Source organism: Lacerta agilis, chromosome 1 (assembly GCF_009819535.1).
Source record: "Lacerta agilis isolate rLacAgi1 chromosome 1, rLacAgi1.pri, whole genome shotgun sequence".
NCBI classification, from domain to species: Eukaryota; Metazoa; Chordata; class Lepidosauria; order Squamata; family Lacertidae; genus Lacerta; species Lacerta agilis.
The window spans coordinates 113399594-113425879 of record NC_046312.1 but is presented as its reverse complement, the minus strand read 5'-3'; the positions used below and the strand labels follow the sequence as shown (position 1 = coordinate 113425879).

General features: G+C 43.0%; 1 protein-coding gene across 1 annotated transcript in view; it reads right to left on the bottom strand.

Moving 5' to 3' along the window:
• The window catches only part of CHN1 (chimerin 1), a 90286-nt gene extending 65877 nt beyond the window's left edge, over window positions 1-24409 (bottom strand). The window contains 3 exon segments of the mRNA XM_033167775.1: window positions 716-771; window positions 2601-2639; window positions 24369-24409. Of these exon segments, the coding sequence (XP_033023666.1) occupies window positions 716-771; window positions 2601-2639; window positions 24369-24387 (114 nt within the window). The 5' untranslated portion in view covers window positions 24388-24409.
• Between the last annotated feature and the right edge of the window lie 1877 nt (window positions 24410-26286).

Here is a 26286-nt window from a genome sequence, read left to right as displayed (position 1 = left end):
AAAGAGAGGCTGGAGCTCACCATGAATTTCTCCCTTGTCGTCTTAGAATGGCAATGGCGCCCACCTGAGAGGTGCCAGAGCTGAGCTCCAGCTGAGGAAAAAAGCCCTGACTATAGGACTGCCCTCACCCTAAGTGCAAATGAGGACTAAACAAAACAGGAATAGTAGCAGCTGAGCGGAGGTGATTTTCATGGGTGTCATGGCAGAGGAAGAACGATTTAACCTTCCCCTCCCAGCATGCTGTGGTCCCAGTTGAAAAATGACTTCCTGCTCTTTTCTTGGTATTAAATCCTTCAGAAAACAGATACATGGTTGCTAATAATGCATTGAGAATCACACCTAGTTTGGTCCCTAAGAGGGCTGCAATAAGGTCCCTGTGCTTTTATATAGTAATTGGAATATTAACAGCATGATTTCCTAGCCATGTTAAGGCAGAGAACTGCCTACAAGCCTGGCTCAAAGGAAACCTTCCAGCTTGTAGTGGTGAGACTAGAAAAGAGGGACTAAGGGCAATTGGCTTATAAATTAAAAAAAAGGGTTAGGAACATTGTGGGAAATTTAAATAGTGGCCACAGGGAATATATATTCAAGGAGGTCCAGGAAAGGCAGTGGCGGGCTATGCCTGGATGTGGAGGTTTGCAAGAACTAAACTAAGCAACAATTTTCAGTATTTTAAAAAGCCTTCAATTACATTTAGCTTTCACGGTAAACCCACCTCAGATGTGCAGGTAATCCTTCTAGGGTGTGGAGCTTCTTGTTGCAACTGATACACTAGGAAAAGGCATAGGAAAAATGGATTTCATTTTTATGCTTAAGACTGCAAGGAGGTAAACACTTTAGCATTTCTGTTTGTGTATTAGTGAAATAGGCATATCTGACAATCGGGGATCTGTCTATGCCAATGGTCAGTTGGTTCCTTTGTATGCCACACAGACTATGTTCAAATCGGCATTCAATACATGGGAAAATAAAAGTACCAACTACATGTCAGCAGTAGCTAAACAGCAAAGTGGTAACCTGGAGGCAGGTTTTCATCCATGGAAGACTTTTGATCCAATGGAGGGATTCTGCTGGAAAAGGGAAGGGGAAGGCAATCTTTGCCGATTTCCTCCTCCCACTCCAGCCACCTGTTATCACCTCCCACCTCATTCTCTAAGACTGGTTTGCAATGATATCAGAGTTGATCCAGACAAGAGCATGACTGAGGAGGAGGGAGGCACAAGTTAAAACCATGGCTTAGCTCTGTTATGCTGAAAGCCGTTTCAGATACCCTGTCCTGGACACTATAGGTTAGCACCCAACAAATCTCTCTGGAATCTCAAGAAAAGGTAACCGAGCACATTGGAAACATTCAACAGAATTGCATATTTTGGTTGAACAAAGGACAAAAGCTTCACTTTCCTTGCAAAAGGTTATTTTTCAGCGATTTATTATTGTTATTTGCAACGGGAGACAACACACATGCATTTCACGGTGACAAGTTGCTGGATGTATGTTTGTTTGTTGTGATTAACGATGTTTAATATAAGCGACACAATGAGTGCCAATTTTATCCTTTAATCATCAGCTTGAAGACAAAAAGCCTGCTTCGAGTCACTTTGTGTGTTAATGGTTTTATATTAAGTGACTGGCTTGGCATATGACAAGTGACTGATGTAATAAGTTATGACTCGAAAGCTGCACTGTGGGACACTTAAAAGGCTCTGGAGCAGACAAAGGTTCTGACAATAGCGATTATGCGGCAGCAGCTGTGGGGCAGGGGACTCTTAAAGGTACTACGGTTCCTTCGAGGCTCTGAAGTGAAAGCCTGGGCACAAATGAAATGAAATTAAGGTTGACATTAATTTCAATGCAGGACAGATTTAAATCATGGTGGGACACTGAACATGAAACGCTGATAATGACAGATAAGTCCTGTTGGTCCAGCTACTCAGTAGCAGGGACAGAAGCCCTAGAGTAAAAACACATTACAGATATTATATCAACACAAGAACCTCCTAATTCTCTCTCTCTCTCATATATATATATATAATATATGAGATACTGAGAACTACCATATTTACTCGAGTCTAATGCACCATCGAATCTAATGTGCACCTCAATTTTCAGAACCCTGAAACCAAAAAAGGTACTCGCTGGCGAATGTAAACATGCCATCAAATCTAATGCACACCTTAATTTTCACAACGTAATTTGGCCCCAAAAAGGGCGCTTTTGATTTGAATAAATATGGTAATATGGTGCTATCTCTTGTTTCAACATTGGGTCTTAAAGGAATACACAAACGAACACTAGGCACACGGAACTCTAGCTACAAATAAAGCCAACTTTCCTATCGTAAGCCTGGGATTGTGAAAGGTGATTGTCCAATCCAGCATCTTTTCAGGACCTTGGTTTGTGAAGGTTTTTGTCTTCCCCCGCTTACTTTCTGATGCACACACAAATTTATGTGTAGATTTAAAATGGAGAGCAAACAGTTCAATGAAGTTTCCCCCAATTTCTAAAGCAGACACCGGGTCAGAAGCAGATTTGGGGATTTTAAAAATACTAACAGTACCAGGGGTAGGGACAAAAGTAACAGAATTAAATCAAATACTTACGATAAGATTTCCAAACTGGTGGCCTGTATTCATCAGTATCTGAAAGAATAATGATACTCATTAGTACCCCAGCAGAAAGGGGGGAACCAGTAGAAGATACTTGAGAGAAATGTTTTTAAAAATTGAGAGGTTTCAAATTAACAGCATTGTTAACCCAGTACAGTGGTGCCTCGCGAGACGAAATTAATTCGTTCCGCAAGACTTTTCGTCTTGCAGAAATTTTGTCTTGCGAGGCACTGTTTCCCATAGGAACGCATTAAAATTTAATTAATGCGTTCCTATGGGGGGGAAAGTCTGGGGGCCCCTCCCGACCAGCACCGGAGCCGCGCCGCATTTTAAGGCTGCAGCGAGCGAACAGCAGCACTGCTGTTCGCTCGCTGCAGCCTTAAAACGCGGCGCCGCGCGGCTCCGGTGCCGGCTTACAGTGGTACCTCACCAGACGAATTTGTCTTGCGAAAAACAGCCATAGACGAATTCGTCTCGCGAGTCAACTAAAAACTCGCAAAACCCTTTTGTTTTGCGAGTTTTTCGTTGTGCGAGGCATTCGTCTTGCGGGGTACCTGTATTGGCAACCTCTGGGCCTCAGGTCTAATTAGACCTGCCAACCCTCCTCATTTTGGCCTGTGGTGCTGTTTTGGCCATGCCACATCACCAGCTGGTCAACAGAACCATGAAAACCATGCACAGCACTGGCGATCTACCAGTTGTCACAGTTTCCATGCACAACGCTATGCAAAAAGGGTTACCTGACATCACTGTGATATCAGGTCATTGACAAGAGGGTGGCTCAGTCCATGTGTCAAACTTTGCCTTTGGGGGTGGGTGGGAAAGATAAGGATCCGCCCCCCCCCTCCCCGGCCAGAGTTCAGCTCCAGTTCTATGGCTTTATGACTCTCCACCCCGACTCAGCCATTCCATTTTTCAAACTGTTTATGCATAGACAGACCTTGGAGGGGGGGGGGGGTTCTTTTTGCCCAAATGTATTCAGTTTAAAGGGACTCCCGAATAGAACAGTTAAAAAAACAAGAAAACGGAAAAAGGAAGATACAATGAGGAAGGTACAACTATGACAACAGCTTGAAGCAAAATGATCTTGTTCAATTGTTGCTTGCAAATTAACGAAATATAAGACAAATTTAAGGTTTCATACCTATAAAAGAAGCACTAGTAACTTCATTTTAATCAAAGTAGAGATCGTATGTTGAAGACATTGTGTACAGTTGTTTCTCCTGATCAGGATGTGGGCATGCTCTGCTAGAGAACTCCCAAATGGCATCATTTACAGATGCCTGCAGCTATGGCTGAGCCCAGAGACTCATTATTAAGGTCATCCTAAAGTCACATGATCCATGACAGACACTCACCAGTTCCTACTTTCATAAAGATGGGATTTTGTTCAGATTCTTAAAACATATATTGCAACTTTCCAGTTATTGTTTATATTATTTGTGTTGTGTGGATGCACATTAAGATACTTCAAATCATAGAAACATAGAACTGTGTTGGAAGTGGCCCTGAAAGTCATCTAGTCCAACCCCTTGCTATGCAGGAATCTCAGCTAAAGCATCGATGGCATTAGCTCAGTTGGTAGAGCATGAGATGCTTGATCTCAGGATTGTGGGTTCAAGTCCCACATTGAGTGAAAGATACTTACATTGCAGTGTTTCCCAAACTTGGGTCTCCAGCTGTTTTCGGACAATTCCCACTGTCCCTGACAACTGGTCTTGCCAGCTAGGGACGATGGAAGTTGTAGTCCAAAAATAGCTGGAGACCCAAGCTTGGGAAACACTAGTCTAGATGACCCTTGTGGTCCCTTCCAATTCTAGGATTCTGTGACAACCTCTGCTTAAAAACCTCTGCTTCATTAACCTCCAATGAAGGATAGTCCACCACCTTCTGAGGGAGGGACTAAGATGGATCAACATTCTGGAAACCAAGCCTTATGAGGAATGGTTGTGGGAGCTGGGTATGTTTGGCCTGAGTGGAGATAAGATAGCAATCTTCAAATATCTAAAGGGCTGTCACATGGAAGATGGAGCAAGCTTGTTTTCTCTCACTTTGGAGGCTAGGACACAAACCAGTGGATTCAAGTCTCAATGAGATTCCAACTAAACATCAGGAAGAACTTTCTGACAGTAAGAGTGGAATGGACTCCCACAACAGTTGGTGAACTCTTATTCCTTGGAGGTTTTTAAGCAGAGGTTGGATGGCCATCTGTCATGGATGCTTTAGTTGAGATTCCTGCAATGCATGGGGTTGGATAGGTAACCCTCAAGGTATCTTCTAACTCTACAAATTCTATGATTACATGAATTCATACTGTTTCAGAGGACAGTGGGGGAGGTGGCACGGGGGAATGCAGCGGGAGAGGGAATTATCAAATGATACCTCCTCCTGATCTGGCAGTGAGATTCTTCTGCTAGGTCAAAAGTCTTCCGTGGGCAGGGAAAAAAACCCCCTTGCATCTGCAGATGGTGAAGTCTGGATCCATCCCAATGCTTTTCAGTGGGGAACAGTTCATATTAAGAGTCATCAAGTGAAGTACATTCACATGTGAACAAGCCTTAACTTGGTGAAATTCAAGCAACACTTTAATTAAACTTCTGGAGAAGGCTGCTTTGGCAGTGCTTGGATATTCCTACTTTACTAGCAACATATGCATGGAAATACATTTTACAAGTAAATTATTTAGGTGAGGAACCATGTGTTCGACTGCATAAACAGACAGCAAGACTGCAAATAGCTTTTGGCTGGACTAGCAACACTACGGATACATCTTCATTACGAGAAATAAAGATGACTTAACGGAAAAGACTATTTTTCACCAGAGCCAGAACATCTTGATTAAATCTCAAGCAAGAAGCAAGAAAACTTTGCATATAAGCTAATATTTATAATTCGAAGGCTGAAGGAGTGATTTATGCCATGCAGGTGTTCCAAAATGTTTTTGTATTAAAGTACCGCTCTCATGTTTTTTGTGCAACCTCAACCATCCACGCTGGAGAAAAAAATACCAAAAGTTATCCTATAAACATATTACATCAGTGATAGCTAAGCAGAAGCTTTTTTATAGTATTTTTCTGCGCCTTTTACAGGGTGCTGATATATTATTAACAGATGATTGAAGTTCCACTTCTTCGTTTTTTTTTAAAATGATGAACCTGATGTAATATTCCAAAGCACAGCGACAGCTGGGAGACCACAAGATTGGCACTTGAGGTCTCTCTAATGCTGCGACTCTTCAAACACAAAATGATGGCCTGGCCCTACAGTGCGGTAGCAGCACCTACGTACCACTGCTGGCATGTTGACACTGAAGAAAAGCCCTCCTGAGAGGTGTGAGCGTTAAGACAACAATGGAGACAGGACCATTAGGAACACATGGAGAGGCAGTAGAGTTGCTAAATGGGCAAACACCTGACCAGGTGACCACTAGACCGAATTTATCCTGATAATTTATCTTTAGCCTCCTGGAGTGATTAATCGAAACAAGAGATAATGGAGAGGGTTGCATTTACATATGAACCAAAACAGAATTAAATAAAAGGCAGGAGGATTTTAGGGGCTAGGATGCTGTTCTTGGAGGCACACTGTGCATAAAGGCGTCTTACTTGGCGAATCTGGGACAACCGTTTTCTGCTAAGGACAGCAAAGCACTGGCACACAATATTAGCAGCATTTACAAGACCTTAGCTCAATCCATAGCCATTAGGGAGGTTGAATTATATTAAGGGAGTGCTTGGTATTGCAGCCAAATCAGGAAACAAAGGGCTTTATGATATTTTAACAAAATGTAAAGGTCATTTGGTGTTTTCTTCAACTGCATAGAGTGGGCAGGGAAACAAAGCAAACTTATGTGCCTACTTTTCTCTTTCTCTAGCACATAAAAAAGGCAAATTAATTTCCACAAGTGACATGAGCTTGTGCAAAATTTTAGAGAGGTGTCTTTTGAATAATTTTAAAACAAGGAAGCGTTGGAATGTTCTCTAAGGTTAACGTAAACCTTTTCCTCTTATCTGAATTATTTTGCTTTCCCCTTTAATCTCAGAAGCTGTTTTATGGTTTTGTTAATACAAAAAAAACCTAATCTCCTTTCACTTAGGATTTTCTAATACATTAAGCACTAGAAATATTCATGCAGTGTTAACAATGGGTTTTAACACATGGCAGAAAAGAAATTAAATATTACAGTCTCAAGGAAGCCATAATTCAGGCTCCTGAAGGCATATACAATCATCTGTATTAGTACAATGGGAATAATTAAAAATAAAACATTATTTTGCAAAGAATTTTTTGTTGGAAGAGACCCTGCCACTGATAACTGCAAAAGACAATATATGCAGATTAGTAACCAACATGCAAAATCTTACAGAACCACATTTTTCAAGAGCAGCATAGGCTGCATACTGTTAATATAGCCATTATCTTTTAATAATATAGATAACATCCCTAGATAATTTTATTTCTTTCAGTGTGCAAGTCGGTGAGGTACTATTTTATTATTCTGGAAATCACACTTGTGGTATAACTTTGTAGCAGTGATTTCACACTAAGTCATCCAGTATTGTTATGTATCTTATAAGAACTGCAAATATTCCTGTGTAATTTTATTTCTTATTTGGCTGTTAGATATAATAGACTAATAAACCTCTTTGACAGCTTACACGTTCCTAAGTTGTTCGTCCATCTGCTCTCTATCCATTTGGACACCTCTTGAGATATAGTCACCAAATTTGGCAAAATGGTTCCTGCAACAGAGGAGCAGGTCTTCAACCATGTTTGTTGGGATACCATTGGATGCCATTTTGAATCAAGATTGGCAGACTAAACTTCCCTAAACTGCCACTGACTGAGGCACCTCTGAATATATTGTAGACTAGCTGGCCCGGCCACGCCTTGCTGTGGCTCCCCCCCCTTCTCGCCTGGTTTCCCACAGCTTATACCCACGAACTTCCATGTGGCCCATTTCAGTCCCCCCCCTCGTTCCGGCCACTGCCCCGCCAGCAGCCTATTGGCTGAGCTGACCTCAAGTTCTGCTCCCCCTCCCTCCCGCCCTGTTCTATAGTGTGCTGCGTTTTACGTCCACCTGAAGACGCTTTTTTTTTTGTTCCAATTCGCATTTTAAGGTTTGATAGGTGTGGTTTTTCTTCAATGTAAGTACATCAGATCACTCCCATATTGCCATGGAACATTGTGTCCAAATTTGAAGGTAATCGGTCAAGCGGTTACGGAGCAAGGCTTTCTCCAACAAACACCCAACTTGAACATTTATATATATATAGATGTCATGCCCCCGCTGGAGGAATCCTGTCAAGAGGAACACCTGATTGCTCCCGAAGAGGAGCAGACTGTGTCAGTGGACAGCGAGACAGAACAGAGGGATCCAGGGCCCTGAGGGGGTCATGGCACCCCAACATCTTCTGCAAGGAACAAAACTGGAGGCAGAGGGTGAGCCACCATCCAGTCTGGAGGAGGGCCAGTGCCTAAAGCTGCAGAACCCAATTGCCAGATTTTTTAAAAATAATAATAAACCAAAAACCTGGAAGCCAAGCTTGCCAAGTCTTAAATACATCCAATATAATACCATTTTGACAGAAACTTTACTTATGAACATGATAAATCATGTAGGATCTCCATCTGTTCATTTATAATATTGCTTTTCTGTCCAGTTGTAAATCACCTTCCCAAAATCGGTCTTTAGAATTCAACACAGCTACCGCTCTTCCCTTATTTACCAGCTTTATAAATTAAAGAATTATCCTGAAGGGAAATTAATGTCATACTCCAGCGGTCATCAACCTTCTGGGATCTGCGGACATGTTTACAAACCACAGAAACTGTTCTGTGCATCACACATGCCGCAGCCAAACATACACTGCAGCATGTTCTTATGGACAGCAACAGAACACTGCATTCAAGCCTTGTTTCTCGGCAATGGGAGGGAGGGTGGGATCCTTCAGGAACCAGCAAAACTGTCTGTGGGCCCCTGCAGGATACACATTGGTGGCCCCTGCTCTATTATTATAGAGGAATTATGCCCAAATAAATGAACAATAGTGATATGTTTGTGGGGTTGTTGTTTTGGTTTTGTTTTATTGTGTATTTTCTGTTCCCATTTTGTATTCTGATGTTGTGAACTGCCCTGTGATCTTCAGATGACACACGGTATAGATTTAAAAAATAAGGATAAGAATAAATTCTACTGCGCTCCTTTAAAGGTAAAAGGACCCCTGACCGTTAGGTCCAGTCGCAGACGACTCTGGGGTTTCAGCGCTCATCTCGCTTTACTGGCTGAGGGAGCTGGCATACAGCTTCTAGGTCATGTGGCCAGCATGACTAAGCCACTTCTGGCGAACCAGAGCAATGCACGGAAACGCCATTTACCTTCCCGCCGGAGCAGTACCTATTTATCTACTTGCACTTTGACGTGCTTTCGAACTGCTAGGTGGGCAGGAGCAGGGACCGAGCAACAGGAGCTCACTCCATCACGGGGATTCAAACCGCCAACCTTCTGACCGGCAAGCCCTAGGCGCAGTGGTTTAGACCACTGCGCTCCTTCAGCACCCTTCAAACTAGATCAGAGCTTTCCAAACTTTTCACGTTGGTGACACGCTTTTCAAACATGCATCATTTCGCGACACAGTAATTCGGTTTTGCTAGCAAACAGGAGGTTACACTAACCCCTTTGCAGCCCCGGGACGAGCGCAGGGGAGTGTTTGTGCGACACACCTGCGCATTGCAGCCAACACACTAACATGCTGTGACACATATATGGAAAGCTCTTAAATAGAGGCTAGGAAAAGGAAAACCTGTGTACATACCGTTTATCCTTATCCATCCCTCTCACCCTACTCCCAAGGCTGCGTGAAACAGCGCCTCACATTGCCTTGGGAGTAGGCTGACCTAATACCAAAGGGAAGTAGGGAATAGAAGAAACAGATCTGCATCAAAATGGCATGAGCACAGGGGCAAATATAGAAATGAGTACTATTATTTAAACCAAAATACCTCCTCACCCCTGTGTGTAAAGACATGCTCTGGCAGATTGAGTATGCAAGACCAAGGCGGTTTTTTGCAACACACTGTCGATGAAAGTGAGGGGCAGATGGGGCTCGTCAACCTGGGAAGGTAGTCCATGCAGGAGAAGGAAAACTCTGGTCCTGAACCTCTGCTGACTCCGTGGGTTATCTTTGGGAGAAGAAAAGGCTAAGGAGTAAGCCCCTACACAAATCCGGAGCCCCTAAAACAGTTGGATGGCACCTTGTACGCCTCCTTCCAGCAACTGCTGCAGCAGTCAAGCTGGCGTCAAAACGTATTGCTTTCCTTTCCTTCGGACCACATCAGTGGGTCTGAGAGGGGGGTCTTGTCATCTGGGCAGCCCAGGAACACCATACACACTGCCCAGGCTTGCGCCCCGGAGAGGTCACTTAGGTGCTGCTAACACAGTGGTTTGGCTTCACTCCCGGGGGAACACTCCATTGTCTCTCAAGACGGACAGATGCCAACATCATCTCACTATAGTGGGGAATACTTGTACATTGGTGGTTTTTTCTTTAAAAAGCTCTAGCTAATAGCTCCTCCTTACCAAATAATCTTTTAAATTTACGGATACGTAACAGCAAATGTTTGAATCCCCGCGATGGGGTGAGCTCCCGTTGCTCGGTACCAGCTTCTGCCCACCTAGCAGTTCGAAAGCACATCAAAAGTGCAAGTACCGGTAGATAAATAGGTACCGCTCCGGTGGGAAGGTAAACGGCGTTTCCGTGCGCTGCTGTGGTTCACCAGAAGCTGCTTTGTCATGCTGGCCACATGACCCGGAAGCTGTACGCTGGCTCCCTCGGCCACTAACGCGAGATGAGCGCCGCAACCCCGAGTCAGACACGACTGGACCTAATGGTCAGGGGTCCCTTTACCTTTGTCAGCAAATGACCAGGATCACCTCTTTTGCTGGTGTTTACATTTAGCCCCTGTTCTCATAATCTTGTGCATCTCATATAAACTTTTTTTAAAACTAGAAGTGACTTTTTAGAGCACAATAATTCATCTGTTTTGAATAAAGCATTTCTGGTGAAGATTCTGTAAGTTTAGAAGATGGAAAGCGCCATCTTGTGGCAATTTAAATCTATAGCCCTACGGTATCATATTATGGTCTACAACTAAATCACCATGGCTCAGTTTGGATATAAAAGCAAACCTTCCAAGCATAAGGAAGGTTGAGCCTTAGGTATTCAAGCTATTTCTCCCTTCTGCTACAAGAGGGAGGAGTTTAATATACTCTTATTGTAGGTTTTGCAGCAAACTAGAATTTCAAGCCATGGTTCAGGGTCCTGGTTTGCAAAAAAAAGCATATTTTACTCACTCTTAACATGCTTTATTCACTTCTTTTTCTATCTTCTCATGTTGTCCTCTACACTGTAATTATTTTAATTTTGTTCTTTTAACGTTTCTAAATTTGCATAACAACCAGATTTGTATCATAGCATACAAACCTACAATAAACAAGCAACAGAAACCACTTACAAATAATCATAAAATGCCAATAATCAAATAGTCAATGAATAAAGCAGTTATTTAAAAATATGCCACAATAATATATACATTATTATGAAACTTATAAAAGGTATAATGTAATCATCAACAGATAAAATTAAACTATAGGATAATAAAGTAAGGTCCATGAATCAAGCATCTTCTGTCAATCAATAAACCCCCTTCCTATTTTACTAAGAAAGAATAGGGGAGGCAATTAGGTATACATAGGATTCTTTAACTCAAGCTAGTTGACCAAATATTGGTTGAATATTTTTATTTGAGTTATTGGCTGCTCTTCAGCAAACACATACAGAGTGGCTTACAATAAAACAGCAAAACAGTTAAAACAAATAGATCAAAATAAAAGAAACGCTGAAAAGAAAAAGAGATACAGGTTTGCTATCTGATGCTACCCATAAAAAATGAAATAGAAGCTGTAGTGAAACAAAAAACTTTTTAAAAGTTATCTGAACTATGTATTTTATGTAGTAGGTTAGCATGAAAATGACCACCTAAGTGCTACTACCTATTAGATGAACAAGGATTTGAACTTGGGTCCCAGGCTGACAGTCTGCTCATTTAGCCTTTGCCTTTGCCACTGACCCCTGTTGCCCTTTTGGAAAGCTCTACAGTTATAGCAGGTAGCCAGTAGGAAAATTTTTGCTATGCTGTTCGGTCTGCTCCCTCTGTCCACTGCAGGACTGGGAAGCAAGATGTCCTCACTCTGGTCTTGTTAACAAATAACACTACAATTAATCACTATAGGCAACCTGTTACCTACTGTATAGAACAGGCATCCCCAAACTGCAGCCCTCCAGATGTTTTGGCCTACAACTCCCATGATCCCTAGCTAACAGGACCAGTGGTCAGGGATGATGGGAATTGTAGTCCAAAACATCTGGAGGGCCGAAGTTTGGGGGTGCCTAGTATAGAATGTAGATGTGCAAGGGCTAATTGAAAGACATTCTTGGTTATTATTAGAGTCCTCCCCAACCCATATCCTATGCCTATTTGGTTCAATAGGTTTTTTTATTTTTAAAAACCAAACAAAAAAACAAAGTCTTTTAATAAAATGAATAGATGTAGTTGACAGTTCAAGTTGTATCCTTAAACAAAAATAAGGAAAGCTGTCCTCTAATTCTCACTGCTCCATGCATGGGTGTAGCCAAGGGGGCACAGGGGGACAGCCCCCCCCCCCAAATCCTCAAAGAGTATTGAAAAGCATTAAAAATACTCAATTAACTGAAGTTCTGCCCCCCCCTTAGCAGAAGCCTGCCCCCTAATATCCTCATTTTGAGTTTATTTTTACCCATGATCTCCCCCCAAAAACCTCAACTTTTTTTGGGGGGGGGGCTAACAAAAATCCTGGCTATGCCCATGGCTCCATGTATCAAAACTCTAATTATGTAAGTCTTATGTAGACTTCTAAACAACTGCATCTTTTTGGAAGCTACACTTTGCCCCTTCCTAGGGGCGAATAATACATCTAGGCAAATTTGTGCAGAAGAGGCAAACCGAAGTGTCCCCTCACCACCTGCCCCGAAGTATTCCTTACCTGTCTGTTATGTATTAAAGGAATATTATTCACTCACTTTTTCATGGGACATCTATGTGACACTGTCATCCAATCATCATCACCCCATATATTTTTTCCTGTGCTTTCCTCGAACAACAGAAACCCATTTTTTTAAAAGAAGAAGAAGAGATCAATAGTATAATCTCTGAAAGGCACAGGTGGTTCTTTTACTAGAGACACAGTTTTGATGTGCACAGTAACAAACCGGGCAGGTGAACCTATGGGTTGCTCAGCACATGCTCACGATCACCTTTCACACTGGCATCGTTTTGCCATCCCATTTACTCTAATCCAACTTAATTGGCACCAAAATGTTAAAATACGATACGAAATAATGATCAACTGACTAACAAAAACTCTTTTGAAATTCTTTAATGTGCCTCTAGTAAGTGCCTTTTTTTAGCAACCTTCCCCTGCACCACCAATTGAAACATGTTCACTTTATTTTAAAACGGGTTTTTTTTGCATACCTATTAAAGCTATCGTGCTGAAATAAGTGCCATGAACGAAGTACGCAATTTGATTTTAAACCATATCAGATAATGCCCCACCCCTCTTTAAATAGCTGCTCGTGTTAATTGTACTTCAGAGCCAGTGTGGTGTAGTGGTTAAGAGCGGTAGACTCGTAATCTGGGGAACCAGATTTGTGTCTCCACTCCTCCACATGCAGCTGCTGGGTGACCTTGGGCTAGTCACACTTCTTTGAAGTCTCTCAGCCCCACTCACCTCACAGAGTGTTTGTTGTGGGGGAGGAAGGGAAAGGAGAATGTGAGCCGCTTTGAGACTCCTTCGGGTAGTGAAAAGCGGGATATCAAATCCAAACTCTTCATCCTTTACCCAACTGCATGGTCACATCACGCCCAGTGGTGTGGACAGAATATAACAGGACGTGCACACATAAAAAGCACACTATCCCCAGTAGTGTGGAAAGCCAATAGCAATTCTGCTTATATACAAAAAAAAAAAAAAAAAAAAAACAAAGTGGAGGGGGGGGGATGAGGAGCCCATCTGGAAACAGCCTTGTAGAAGTACCACACAAAGGTTGAAGTGGAAAGGTCTCTATAGTCCCCAGAGGAATGAAGCCATTGTTTGTGTTGCATCACTACTACTAGAGAGTGATGTATTAAGAGACAGGAGCTGATTTTTAGATATAGCCATTGTTCTCCAATATAATATTTACATAGGAAGGCTGAAGTCTAATCTCTCAGTTTAAATCTTCTGGACTGGTTCTTTAAAATCTTTCACTTGCTTCTCATTTCAGTGAAGTGTGTTCTGCTGGGCAGGGCTACTGAAGCACAGGGGTATCTCACTTTCTCCACACTGGGAACCAAGTCTTAAAGAGGCAGCCCCAGAACATGCGCTCGTTAGCGTGGTCAAGTCTGAGTGCGCCGCGGCAGCTACTTCCTTAGCCTCCGAGTAATAAAGTATAAGACTGCAATTGTTTCGATAGCTGCCCCCCCTCCCCTGGCTATGTTAGAAACAAGCAAGCCAATTTCAAATAATGGGATTATACAAAGTAGCCTTACTATGTGCCGCGTTCCCAAGGTCAAATGGAAAAGGAAGGCTCATTTAACGCAGCAAGCATGTTGGAACCTTCTGGCGTGATGGAATCCTAATGGCATTTTTTTTTTCAGGAATTCCCATTAAAAGCTTTATAAAAACTATCGCAAAATACCTCTCTGGAATTTATGGTTCGGCACACATGGGCTAGTTTGCCTTCGGCATCTCCATATTTAAAGCAGACATCCCACAAGAGCTTTTTGTTTTTCAATGGCACACAGCCCCTCTCCCCCACCCCCGGGCTTCCTAATGCTGAGGCACCTGGTAGCTCCCCAAAGGCGACATGCCTCTCATGTGCTCAACACTGTCACAGTGTACTGCGCGGGGAATGGCGAGTTTTAAGAGGCAAGAGGCCAGGTTTTTAAAATGCAGGAGAGCCCTTTGGCGAAAGAAGGACTGAACCCTTGGGAAGTAACAAAACCCTCCTGGGATGTATAGAAACTTCCTTCATGTAACAATCCCCATGACAATATACAGTGGGTCTTATACATAACTCACACGGAGGCAGATGCCATTGGAAACCTGGATCCTTCAAGAATATCATGTAAGAGGGAACCCAGGAAGCTGCCTTAGACCAGGCAAGAGACATTCTTGTTCTTTCTTTTTTTTCTTTCTTTCAAAAAATTAGTTTTCAAACGTTTACATACTTTACCATCAACAATACGTTTAATTTATCCATCGACTTCCCATCCCGCCCTCCATGATGTTTTATGTTTATCTTTTAATGCTCCATATTTTAACTTACAACACTCCATATACGCATCCTAAATTATTAGCTTTAATGTCTTTCTACTGTTGCTCATACTTCAAATCCTGTTTTCATGCAATTATAATAAATTCTTTGGATATTCTTCAAAAGATTTCCAGTCCTCAAAGAATGGTTCATCATTTCGATCTCTATTTCTTTTTGCTGTTAGCTTTGCCAGTTTTGCATTCTCCATCATTTTAATAAGCTATTATTAAATGGCTTTGTTGGCACCTCAAGCTCTCCAGGGTTTCAACTAGGAGTCTTTCCCAGCCTTACCCAGAGGTGGCAGTCATTGAGTCTGTGACTTCCTGTGTGCAAAGTATGAATTACATCATTAAGCTACGGCATTTCCCTGTTATCATGTTTCTGGCGTTTAGGGGTATACATGCAGCACCCCACACTTGATAAGGATCTAGTTTAGTTAAATCATACAGGGGTATTCTCTACTACAAAAAGCAGTACATCCACTGCGAGGCAAGAGGTGTTCATTTCAAAAACAAAAATGTAGCATTTGGCTCTTACACAGCCTTTAAAAATTACACACAGTGCAATATTCAGGAGATGCGTACCCAACAGATGCGTTTGATGCAGGATACAAATGCTCTGCCTGCCCACAAGTCAAGGCTGCCGGCTGCTTTCTCCATTCACTGTAGATTCATTGGCCACAAGGTGGAGCAGCTGCATAACAAATTTCACTATTATGCTGATAACCAGTAAAAATTATGCAATGATTTTTGGGAAGTTTATTTATTTTACTTGTTATTGGTTCCAAAAGGTTTGCAGGCAGGAGTGTATTTTGCAATAAATAAATGCCTATTTCTCATTAGATAGGGTTGATTCAGATTTATTTCTAGATTCCTGAAGATACAGGATTTTAAGGTTGGAATTCTGAAATAGAAGTATGTTTTTAACAAAGGAGTTTTGCTATAGAAGACTGTACAGTCGTACCTTGGAAGTTGAAGGGAATCCGTTTGACTTCCAAAATGTTTGGAAACCAAAGCACGGCTTCTGATTGGCTGCAGGAAGCTCCTGCAGCCAATCAGAAGCCACGGAAACCCAGTCGGATGTTCGGGTTCCAAAGAACGTTCGCAAACCGGAACACTGACTTCCAGGTTTGCGGCGTTCAGGAGGCAAGGTATGACTGTACTGCCCTATACCCAGCGGTTTCGGATGCCAATTCCACCATGTGCCAGTCCTCAGCCTATCTGCATCCTTCATTCATGCCTGGAGGATGTCAGGATGCATGCTGGATGGAGCAGCTTCTGGCAGTCTGATTTCGTCCACTGCATGGTGGAAGTGGTAATGGGACATGCACAAAGTAGGTGCATTTGACTTTTGTTTTTACATTTTCCCAACCCTGCATAAAACCCGGTACAGTTAAAAGTATTGTGGAATGTGACAGACTCTACAAACAGGGTCCACATTGTGGACAGCCTGTTCTGTTGTATGTATTGCAGCCTGTCATACTATTTCCCCTCCGCCATTTCTGCAGCTCTGAACATACAGCTGGCGTGCTTCAGGGTTACAAGACACCTGTCCGCAACACTAAATCACTGCATTTAAGGACATGACTTTTTTTAAAAAGCCCCCCCCCCTAACCTTTCTATGGATCTGCTAATGCAAATGGACTCAACCTATACATAAATTATTTATTTATTTGTTTATTTATTTATACATACCCTGCCCATCTGGCTGGGTTTCCCCAGCCACTCTGGACGGCTTTCAACTGAATATTAAAAACAATACAGCATCAAACATTAAAAACTTCCCTAAACAGGGCCGCCTTCAGTTGTCTTTTAAAAGTAAAATAGTTGAATAATACATCTGCTTGCAATATCTAAAACGCTAATGGACTCAGCATTTAGCAGAACCTAGAGGTTAAATTTTAGGGGAAACGTATTTGAAATGGGGAGACAGCCCCCTGGAAGCAAAATGGAACAGAAAACAGGAAGGTAGGGGAAGGGTTAATGATTCCCTCTCTGCTCTCAAGCACCTTTTCCAGAAGCAACTTTTTTGTCATCAAAAAGATCTGTTGGGCTACAGTTCCATACAGCTTGCCTCTCCAATTCCAACAAAGCCTTAGCCTGCATATCTCATCCTAAGCTATTTGTGTCATATTGCTCCCTTAAAAATAAAAATAAAAAGCACCCATCAGGACCAATAAGATCCTAAGTTTGGTTACCAGATTAAATCCAAACTCTTCACTGGTTCTGAAACTGCTCTTTGCTTTGAGTGAACATTCCCAATCCTATCAATGCAAATAGCATTTTTTCCCACAGGGTTGCAACAGGCAACAAAATGGCTAAAGCCCCCTTGTCTGATGGGAGCCTGAAATTTATCAGCAACCTCCTCTCCAGCCAGTTGCATTTATGTTTTTTTAAAACCCTGCACATTAAATGCCACACTTTAACGCTACATTTAATTTGCTCCTGCATTAAATAAAAGGAATTAACCAAGGGAGCGAAAGGGGCATTTCTGGAATATGTCAAGCTGTTCAGCCCAATGTGCAGTTTTCGTCTTCCTTTGCCACTTCAAGGCTGAACCTCTTGTGGGTTAGAACTGTGGTTACACAGAAACATTCCGGCCCAGAGAAGCAAACACAGACTCTTCCTTCGGAAATCACAAAAGCCATTTGTGATTTAAGGGTGTCGCTTCTTTAGCAAGCTGTGGCCACAGAAGCTTGATTCACAAGGAGACTCTCTGGTTGTGCGCATGTTTACAATTCCTCAGTCCGTAAGAAAGCTGACACAGTGTCTGCGGCCAACAGGTTAACCCAAAATGATGAGCACCCAGTGCTTCAGTTTACTCTTCCAAGGGAGAATGGATGAAGTAGCCAGAGTAAGGGCCAAAGATGACCTGTCTCTTTAAATGTGGGTGTGGCAATAATATCATGCACAAAAGTGCGAAACGTGGGGCCTACACTACCAGTCATCCAACACAGGACATTCTTCTACCAGCAGGCTTGATTCTAGTGTCAGACCCCTGGGTAAGGGAAGGTGACATCTGGGGACAGTTTGTAGAGAAAATTGCAGACAATGAGAGATTAGCATATGCTCCAATATGCTTAGCACTCTCTTATCCTGACCTCAGCAACTCTGTTTACTACTTTCCCCAAGGCACCAAATTGATCAAGCAAGTCCTGAAATTTTTCATCATCGGGTTTGAACCTCAGCCTCAAGATACTCAAATTATTTTATCTGCTGAAACCAATTTACCAGCTAAAAGGTCCATTTCGTTTCCTGAGTTTCCAAGCAGGCTTCCTCTTCAATTTTAGTCAAGAGAATGCACTGTCAGCAAAAAGAATAAGATCCTCTCAAGGTTACTGTCTTTATTTGCTTCATTAGATTTTTCAAATTAGATAAAGAGTTTCACTGCACCAGGTGAAGAGAGCCATTTGATTCTCAAGGCCAGAAACACTTTTCAAATGGCACAGACCTTACGGCGCCCTGGGGCAAGAGGCTGGAGCAGGGTGGGGTGAGGGCAGAGAAAAGAGGAAGATTTCTTGCTTTGCCTGTAATGCACTCATATTTTTGTTCATTTTTATTGCTAAAAAAAAAAATCAAAATATCCAGCTATCCAGCACACACAGGTTTTAATTACATAGCTGCATACATTGACTTGCTGGTGATGGGTTCACAAGACCACTGGCGGAGGAAAAGGGGTGCGGGGGGGGGCCTACCGCCCCTGGCAGCGCGATCGGGCAGAAGATACAGGATAATGAAAACTCGAACCACACGCCTTCTGAATAGTTTCTATCCAAGAGCTTTGATTGCACTTAATAATGATCTCAGGGTCAGCAGTAAGTAATAGTAAGCAGTGAGTAGTAAGGAATGAGACAGGCTTTTAGGTTATGCTATGCTTTTAATAGGTTATGTTATACTCTGGATTATGTTATGTTTTAATAGATTATGTTTTAATAAGGATGAGAGTGTTGGAGATATGTGCAAATGTGTATGGTAAATCCGGTCTTTGGGTGTTTGATTTTCGTTGTTGTGTATACTGTGTATATACGGACAATGACAATAAATAAATCTATCTATCTATCCCGGCGGGGTGCTATCTCGGCTGCCCCCGCCCGCACTGGGCGCCACGCCCCCAGGACAAGTGCCAGCCACACCCCCGCCTGCTCTCCGCCTCCCTCCCGGTGCCGCAGCATGAAGCTCCGCCACTGCAGAAGACCATTTTAACTGATAGCTCAGACTCTCATAACTTTTTTTTTTAGTTGCCCACAGTTTCACTCAAAAGAGCAAGTGGAATTCTTTAATTTTGTACAGTGGTACATCACTAGACGAATGCCTCGCTAGACAAAGGGCATTCGCTAACGAAAGGGTGACTCGCAAGACGAATTTCCCTATGGCCGTGACTCGCAAAACTAAAACGTTTTGCGGTTTCCCCCCCGTAAAACCGCGCTTCCGCCGGCCGTGCTTCGCAAGACGAAATTTCCGCTATACGACAGCACTCGCGGAACGAATTAATTTCGTCTTGCGAGGCACCACTGTATTAGCAATACTCCACAGCTAAAGTTTACATGTTAAAATAAAAAATCCAAGAGAGAAATATATGCACCGTGTTAAAACTTGCACATACTTGTAAAGAAAGTCATGTGCTACAAAACGGAAGGCTTTACTAATAGCTGGCACAAATTTCATTGTGTAGTGGCTACCTGGACAGACGTGAATTTGTGCAACAAAATAAAGTGGGGTACTTATTAGGTATCAGAGCGGTTGCCAACAGTACAGAAGTTGGACATGTCTGTACTCTTCCTAACTTCCTAGCATTTTGATAAAAGATGTAAGAAAGCATTTGTGCCATCTTTTTGTACTATCTCCATAGAGTTTGTAGGCTTTTGAAACACAACAAAACCCACAGTTTGCAGTGGATAATAGTGGGATGAAGTATGCACACTAGGTGTACAACACCCTGTCATACAACTTGTCTGATTATTCTAAAATAATGACTGGCATTTTGTTGCTTTTTGTTGACCCTTCCTAGCATCAGCTGAAATGGATATAGCACCAGCAAATTACCAAAATAAAGTATACAATTTTACTGTATGTTTAAATGAGAAATCACTGTACACATTATTGTTTACTTGGCTCCTGTGTACTCCTACAACTGGTGATTGAAGCCATGTACACATGAAGGTAACCACTATCTATATCTATCCTGTGGTTCCTTGAAAAATACTGTTGGTTGATGCATTTTCACTCAAAACAGCTTCTACCCGACTTGAAAACCTAGGCCATATTCACTCCACAGTTGAGCTGAGGTTTGTATGCTTCAGACAGCCGTTGTACATGGAGATGGCAGCTTCATGAATATGAGTTGGGATATGTTGCAGGCATGCAAAAACAAAACAGGTAATATGCATTCCTGCCCCTCTCAGGTGCAAATGCAACTTGAAATGCAGCAGAGGGGAATTGCCTTTTTTGCATTTTAAGCTGTTAACGTGTACAAAGCCGGGATTCTAAAGTCTGATGGTAGCATAATGGACTGTTTCACCTAAGACTGCAGATGCAGGATCACAATTTTTTGATGTTCTTTTGCTCCCCTATGGAAAAAAGGGCATGAGGGATGTTACTGTCCTTGCAAGTTACAGGAAAGCAATTGTGCTGGGCAACGGCCTCCTTGATGGACTAGTTAGGGGTGGGGGCTTCTTGACATGGAGAAACCTTCAAAAATGATATCCTCCCACTTGCAGCTTGAAATGGTGCAGATCGCTATACCATATTAGTTTCATAACCTAAATGTGCAATAATTTAATTAAGATATTAGTCTGGCCTACCTACAAAAGCAGCACAATCCTGAGAAGGGAAGGTGGAGTATACTACAGTCACACCTCGGGCTGCGAACGCTGCAGGTTGTGTGTTTTCGGGTTGCGGACTGCGCCGAACCCGGAAGTATCGGAACAGGTTACTCCCGGGTTTTGGCGTTCACGCAGAAGCGCAAAAATGACGTCAAACGCATGCGCAGAAGTGCCGAATTGTGTCGTGCGTGCACAGACAAAGCACTGTGGGTTGCGAAGGTGCCTGTAGCACGGATCATGCTCGCAACCCAAGATATGACTGTATTGTAGATAGGCAGAAACATGTCTGAAAGCTCCCTTGCATTAATAAAAAAAATAATCTGCAAAAAAAAAACAAGCGTAAGAAGGACAATCTACATGCATGCAGCATGCTGTCCTGCTGCAAAAATGCCTCCCAACACAGGGAAAGCCTTGCAAAGGGGCCTGTACAGAGTGAACCTGCATTGTCCCTCCTCCCTCCCGTGATTTGGTTATGACTGACTAAAGAGAAACTCTTCTGATCATGTGCTGCTAACTCATAGATCTTGCACAATAGTTTCTTCAAGGGACAATAGTCTCTCTTTGGCAATGCTTCTGTTCATTTGTTTAGTGCTCATCACAGGACTGATGCAGAACACAGCTGGTGTTTAACAACAGAATATTACATTAAACATAGGGATGCGGGTGGCGCTGTGGGTTAAACCACAGAGCCTAGGACTTGCCGATCAGAAGGTTGGCAATTCGAATCCCCACGATGGGGTGAGCTGCCATTGCACGGTCCTAGCTCTTGCCCACCTAGCAGTTCAAAAGCACGCCAGTACAAGTAGATAAATAGGTACCGCTCCGGCAGGAAGGTAAACGGCGTTTACGTGTGCTGCTCTGGTTTGCCAGAAGTGGCTTAGTCATGCTGGCCACATGACCCGGAAGCTGTATGCCAGCTCCCTTGGCCAATAAAGCGAGATGAGTGCCGCAACCCGAGTCGTTTGCGACTGGACCTCATGGTCAGGGGTCCCTTTACCTTTACTATTACATTAAAAGGGCACTAAATGCAAGGAATACACACACACACACACACACACACACACAGAGTGGATGCTCGGGTTGCGAACGTGATCCGTGAGGGAGGCACATTTGCAACCCACAGCGCCGTGTCTGCGCATGCGCGGGTCGCAATTCGGCACTTCTATGCATGCAAAAAGTGTGATTTAGCGCTTCTGCGCATGCACTGAAACTCAGAAGTAACCCGTTCCGGTATTTCTGGGTTCGGCGCGGTGCGCAACCCAAAATCACGCAACCTGAAGTGTGTGTAACCCGAGGTATGACTGTATAGGGAGAGAGAGGGAGAGGAAGAGAGAAGCAACATCTGCTAACCACACAAATAATTTTACCAACTACTCAGAAATATGCTTTAAAAGTAACAATAGAACATCCAAGAGATCAATAACACATCAATAAGAGGTTTGTAGCTGTCTCTGATGTCTGGAGAACGTAGAATTGTATATTATTATTATTATTACACAAATTAGTACCAGGATGTTATAAGAGTTGCTGTAAGTGACTGGGCTTTTTGAGTGTGTCTGTGATTTGCTCATTAAGATTAAATCCCCAAAGCTGGTAATTTACAAAACTACGATCCAGGTTTGAAACAGTGTTTTACACACCTGCAAAGCTTAGGTGTTTCGCAGCCTTTTATACTGGCTGTCTTCTGGTTTCTGCAGAGCTGCAGAGACTATGAACTAATCTTGATATTTTCATTGTGCTGGTGACCCCTCAGCTGCTGCCGCCACTTCACCTGCACTCCTGGGTTGAGAAGAGGCAGCAATTATCAGGAGAATGGAGAGGGGAAGAAAGAGAAAAATGATGGGCAACTGGTCTCTCACTAGCTATGCAAGGCTTTCATAAGATTTCTTCAGCCACTAGTAATCTCATTTTAGTCATTAATCAGCACAGATGGAGGATCAATGAAAGACCTAAGGGAGAACTGCAATGTGAGTAATTTGGCTGGATAGTTTTCCATTATGGGTAGACTTGAGTAACCTAAAGTATAATTTCATAAGTTCTGTACATATCAAGAAATAGCTCTGTAGATAAATAAATTAGGAATCCACCAAGTCTCCCCTGAATAACTTTCACAAAATATAAAGAACACACTAAATTGTAGGGATAAAAATGCAGCAGCTATAATAACATGAGAGAAGCCTGAGAAAGCAATGCTGAGTCTTAACAAACTTTGCATTACCAGAAGTGTCAGACACTCAGCAAAAATCTGATTCTAAATATGAGAAGTAAACACCATCTCTATAAGATTATGTGGAAACACATTATGCATAAATTCTAATTATGCAAAATTAGTCAGTAGAAAGCACTTCTCAAGTTAAGTAGCAGCTATGAGTTATTTATGTAATGAAATTTGCTTCCACAAATGATATGTTAATATCAAGATTATATTTTGCTTCCTTCACTGTAGCAAAGTCATTTTTAATTATTACATTAGGAATGTGCATAATTAAGTTTAATAATCAGTTTAAATATATTAATATGCCAGCATATAAAACTATGCCATTTTATTGCTTTATTTTCCAGAAACAGCGCTTACAGCTAACATCAAAATCAACTGAAAGCTTTTTTTTAAAAGGACATTTCATTTCTTGGATGTATAGCCTCTTTTGAAATTGTTCAGCGAATTCTATGAAGATGCTCACAGCTTTTGCTGTGATATATATATATATATATATATATATATATATATATATATATATAATATCTGTTTAGGAGGAAATGCAAATATGTTCTGTTCTGTTCTGTTCAAAAAACAACAACCCAGTCCCTCTTGGTAAGAACTTCTTTCTCTGATTCCACAGAGAAGCTAAAACAAAAAATAAATCACAAATAAATCACAAATCCATATAGAGCAATATCCTTATTAGACCACCCAAAAGTACAGATTTTGGATTTCTTTTTAATATTTCCATGCCTTTAGATAGATAGATAGATAGATAGATAGATAGACAGACAGACAGACAGGCAGATAGATACTCATTCATTCACACACACACACACACACACACACACATGAGTGCCTTGCAAACCAGACGGCTGACAGGGGCGGGGAAGCGATTTCAACACTTCTTTTGGGGAACCCTCACTTACCATTGTTTCAAATGCAAACTCTACAGCAAAAGCTAGTGTTATTGTATGAACACACAGATGATGGGTTTTTTGTTTTTTTTAAAAGAGATCATTTGGAAAGTCTGGAACTTAATACTCCGAGATGCCAATCAACTCCAAACCCCCGAAATTGGCTGGGGGGCCAAGCACACGCCCATAAGATGTGCCTCGAGCGGAGACAATGGGAGAAAGAGAGCAGCCTTATTTTTTCTAGCCAGGAATTAAGTGAATAAGGAATGCCAGAGGCAGAGAGAAAGAGAGCGAGAGAGGGGGGAGGGGGGCAACCAGGGGGCTCACACCTCTTAAATCCGGGAACGCAAACTCCCTATTGCATGCTGTATAACTGACAAGGGGGTGGGGTGGAGAGGAGTTGGATGCCGAACGAGAGATCTTACTCACCAAACAAGGTAAGAGCCATTGCGAAGGTGCCGCAAGTCGCAGGATCACGTCGGGGCTGCTCAGGAGGGCTGGGCTGGACATTGGGCTCTGCAAGCTCTCCCGTCCGCGGCGGCGCGCACAAAATGCAGACGGTGTGGGGACACACACACAAAGAGCGGCGAGGCTGCAATAAAAGTTATTGCATTGCTGCCCAAGGAGCCACTTGCCCCAGAGAGGAATGCATTTCTCTCTCAACCCTGGAGAGGAATGGCTGGTGAGAGTTGGTGTGTGGCGGGCAGCGCCAGAAAACTTAAGGAGCCCCGCCGAGGAAGGACTCTTGGCTCCTTTTGCAGAAAGAAGCGCGCGCGCCGCCCGCTCTGGCCACCTCAGGCTGCAGCCCTTCAGGCTCCGGTAGCCATCTTGTTTCGCCACATGACCAGCTCCTTCCCCTCCCCTCCTGCCTCCTCCGCGGCGTTGCCGAGCCCGGCGTGAGTTCCCATGGCAACGGGAGGTTCACGCGCCGCCACCTCCCGTCCCCTGGGCCCCTCCATCTCCACCCGGCGAGAGGCAAGGCCTTGACAAGACGGGGCATGGGAGGAAGGGGTCAGAGGAGCAGCACCCCTCTAGAAACGAGGGTGGAGGTGCTTTGAGAAAGGGCTGTGGAGGAAGGGGGTCTGCTCCTTCTCCAAATAAATACGCAGACATCCCGTCTCCAAAAGCGCATCCTTAAAAAGGGGGAGCGCGGTTTGCCTCGTTTCTGAGCGCAGGTGAGAATTCTAAGGTCACCTGCGGCTGTGGACCATTCCTCAAAGATGCCTATATATATATACACACGCATACACACACACACACACACACAAATATACACATATACACACACATATATATATATATACACATACACACACACACACACACACACATATATATATAGAGGCATCTTTGAGGAATGGTCCACAGCCGCAGGTGACCTTAGAATTCTCACCTGCATATATATAATGCTTCAGGCATGGGGGTAGGCAGAGAGGGTGGCTGCCCCCCCCCAATGAAGTAAAGAATAAAAATACTTAACTAACTGAGCCCCCCCCCCCCAATGCTGGCTACTAAAAACAAACAGCTCTACATGATTATCATTATCGTTTAATAAATTTGTACGCCACCCTTCATCCGAAGACCCTAAGGCAGTTCGCAACAGGAAAAAATGCAAAACAAGAATACAAAATACATAATCAAACGAAAACTAACCGATTGCCCCACCTCATCCCACAAACACATTGAAAGAAACCATGGAATGCTTATCAGCCAAAAGGCAAGGGCGAAACTAGGCTTTATTTTACCCAGGTCAAAGACCCAGTTTGACACCCACCCACAAACAGCTGTGCATAAACAGGCAGGGAAACCTCAATGGCACCCCTCTGGAGGCTTCACCTGGGACGCAACCCCCCCCCTCCAAAAAAAAACCCCAGCTAGCTCCTCTGTAGCCATGGCACTGCCAAAGGCCTGGTTGAACGTTTTTGCCTGCTGTTGAAAGATATGTAGTGAAGGCACCAGGTAAGCACTCTGCAAATGCGGAGCCAACGCAGAAAAGGCCTGTTCTCAAGTTGCCGCTCTCCAGGCGGCACATGAAGAAGGTGATGATTGCGGGGTTTAGGGTTGCCATATTTCAAAATGTAAAAACCAAAACATCCCAAAAGATTGTTGAGCTTTTTAAAGAAAAACCTCAAAACTGATCTTTTTCTAAAAGGAAAAGCACCGCCTTTCGGAAATTCCCCTCGGACGTATGGCAGCCCTAATCTACGGAGCGGGTAGGGAGAGGACAAGTGATCCTTTAGATATTGCAGTCCTGAGCTTTATAGGTCAGACCCACACTTTGATTTGGGCCCAGAAACTAATTGCCAATCAGTGCAATAGGGTAAGGATTGGTGCAATATGGTCAAAC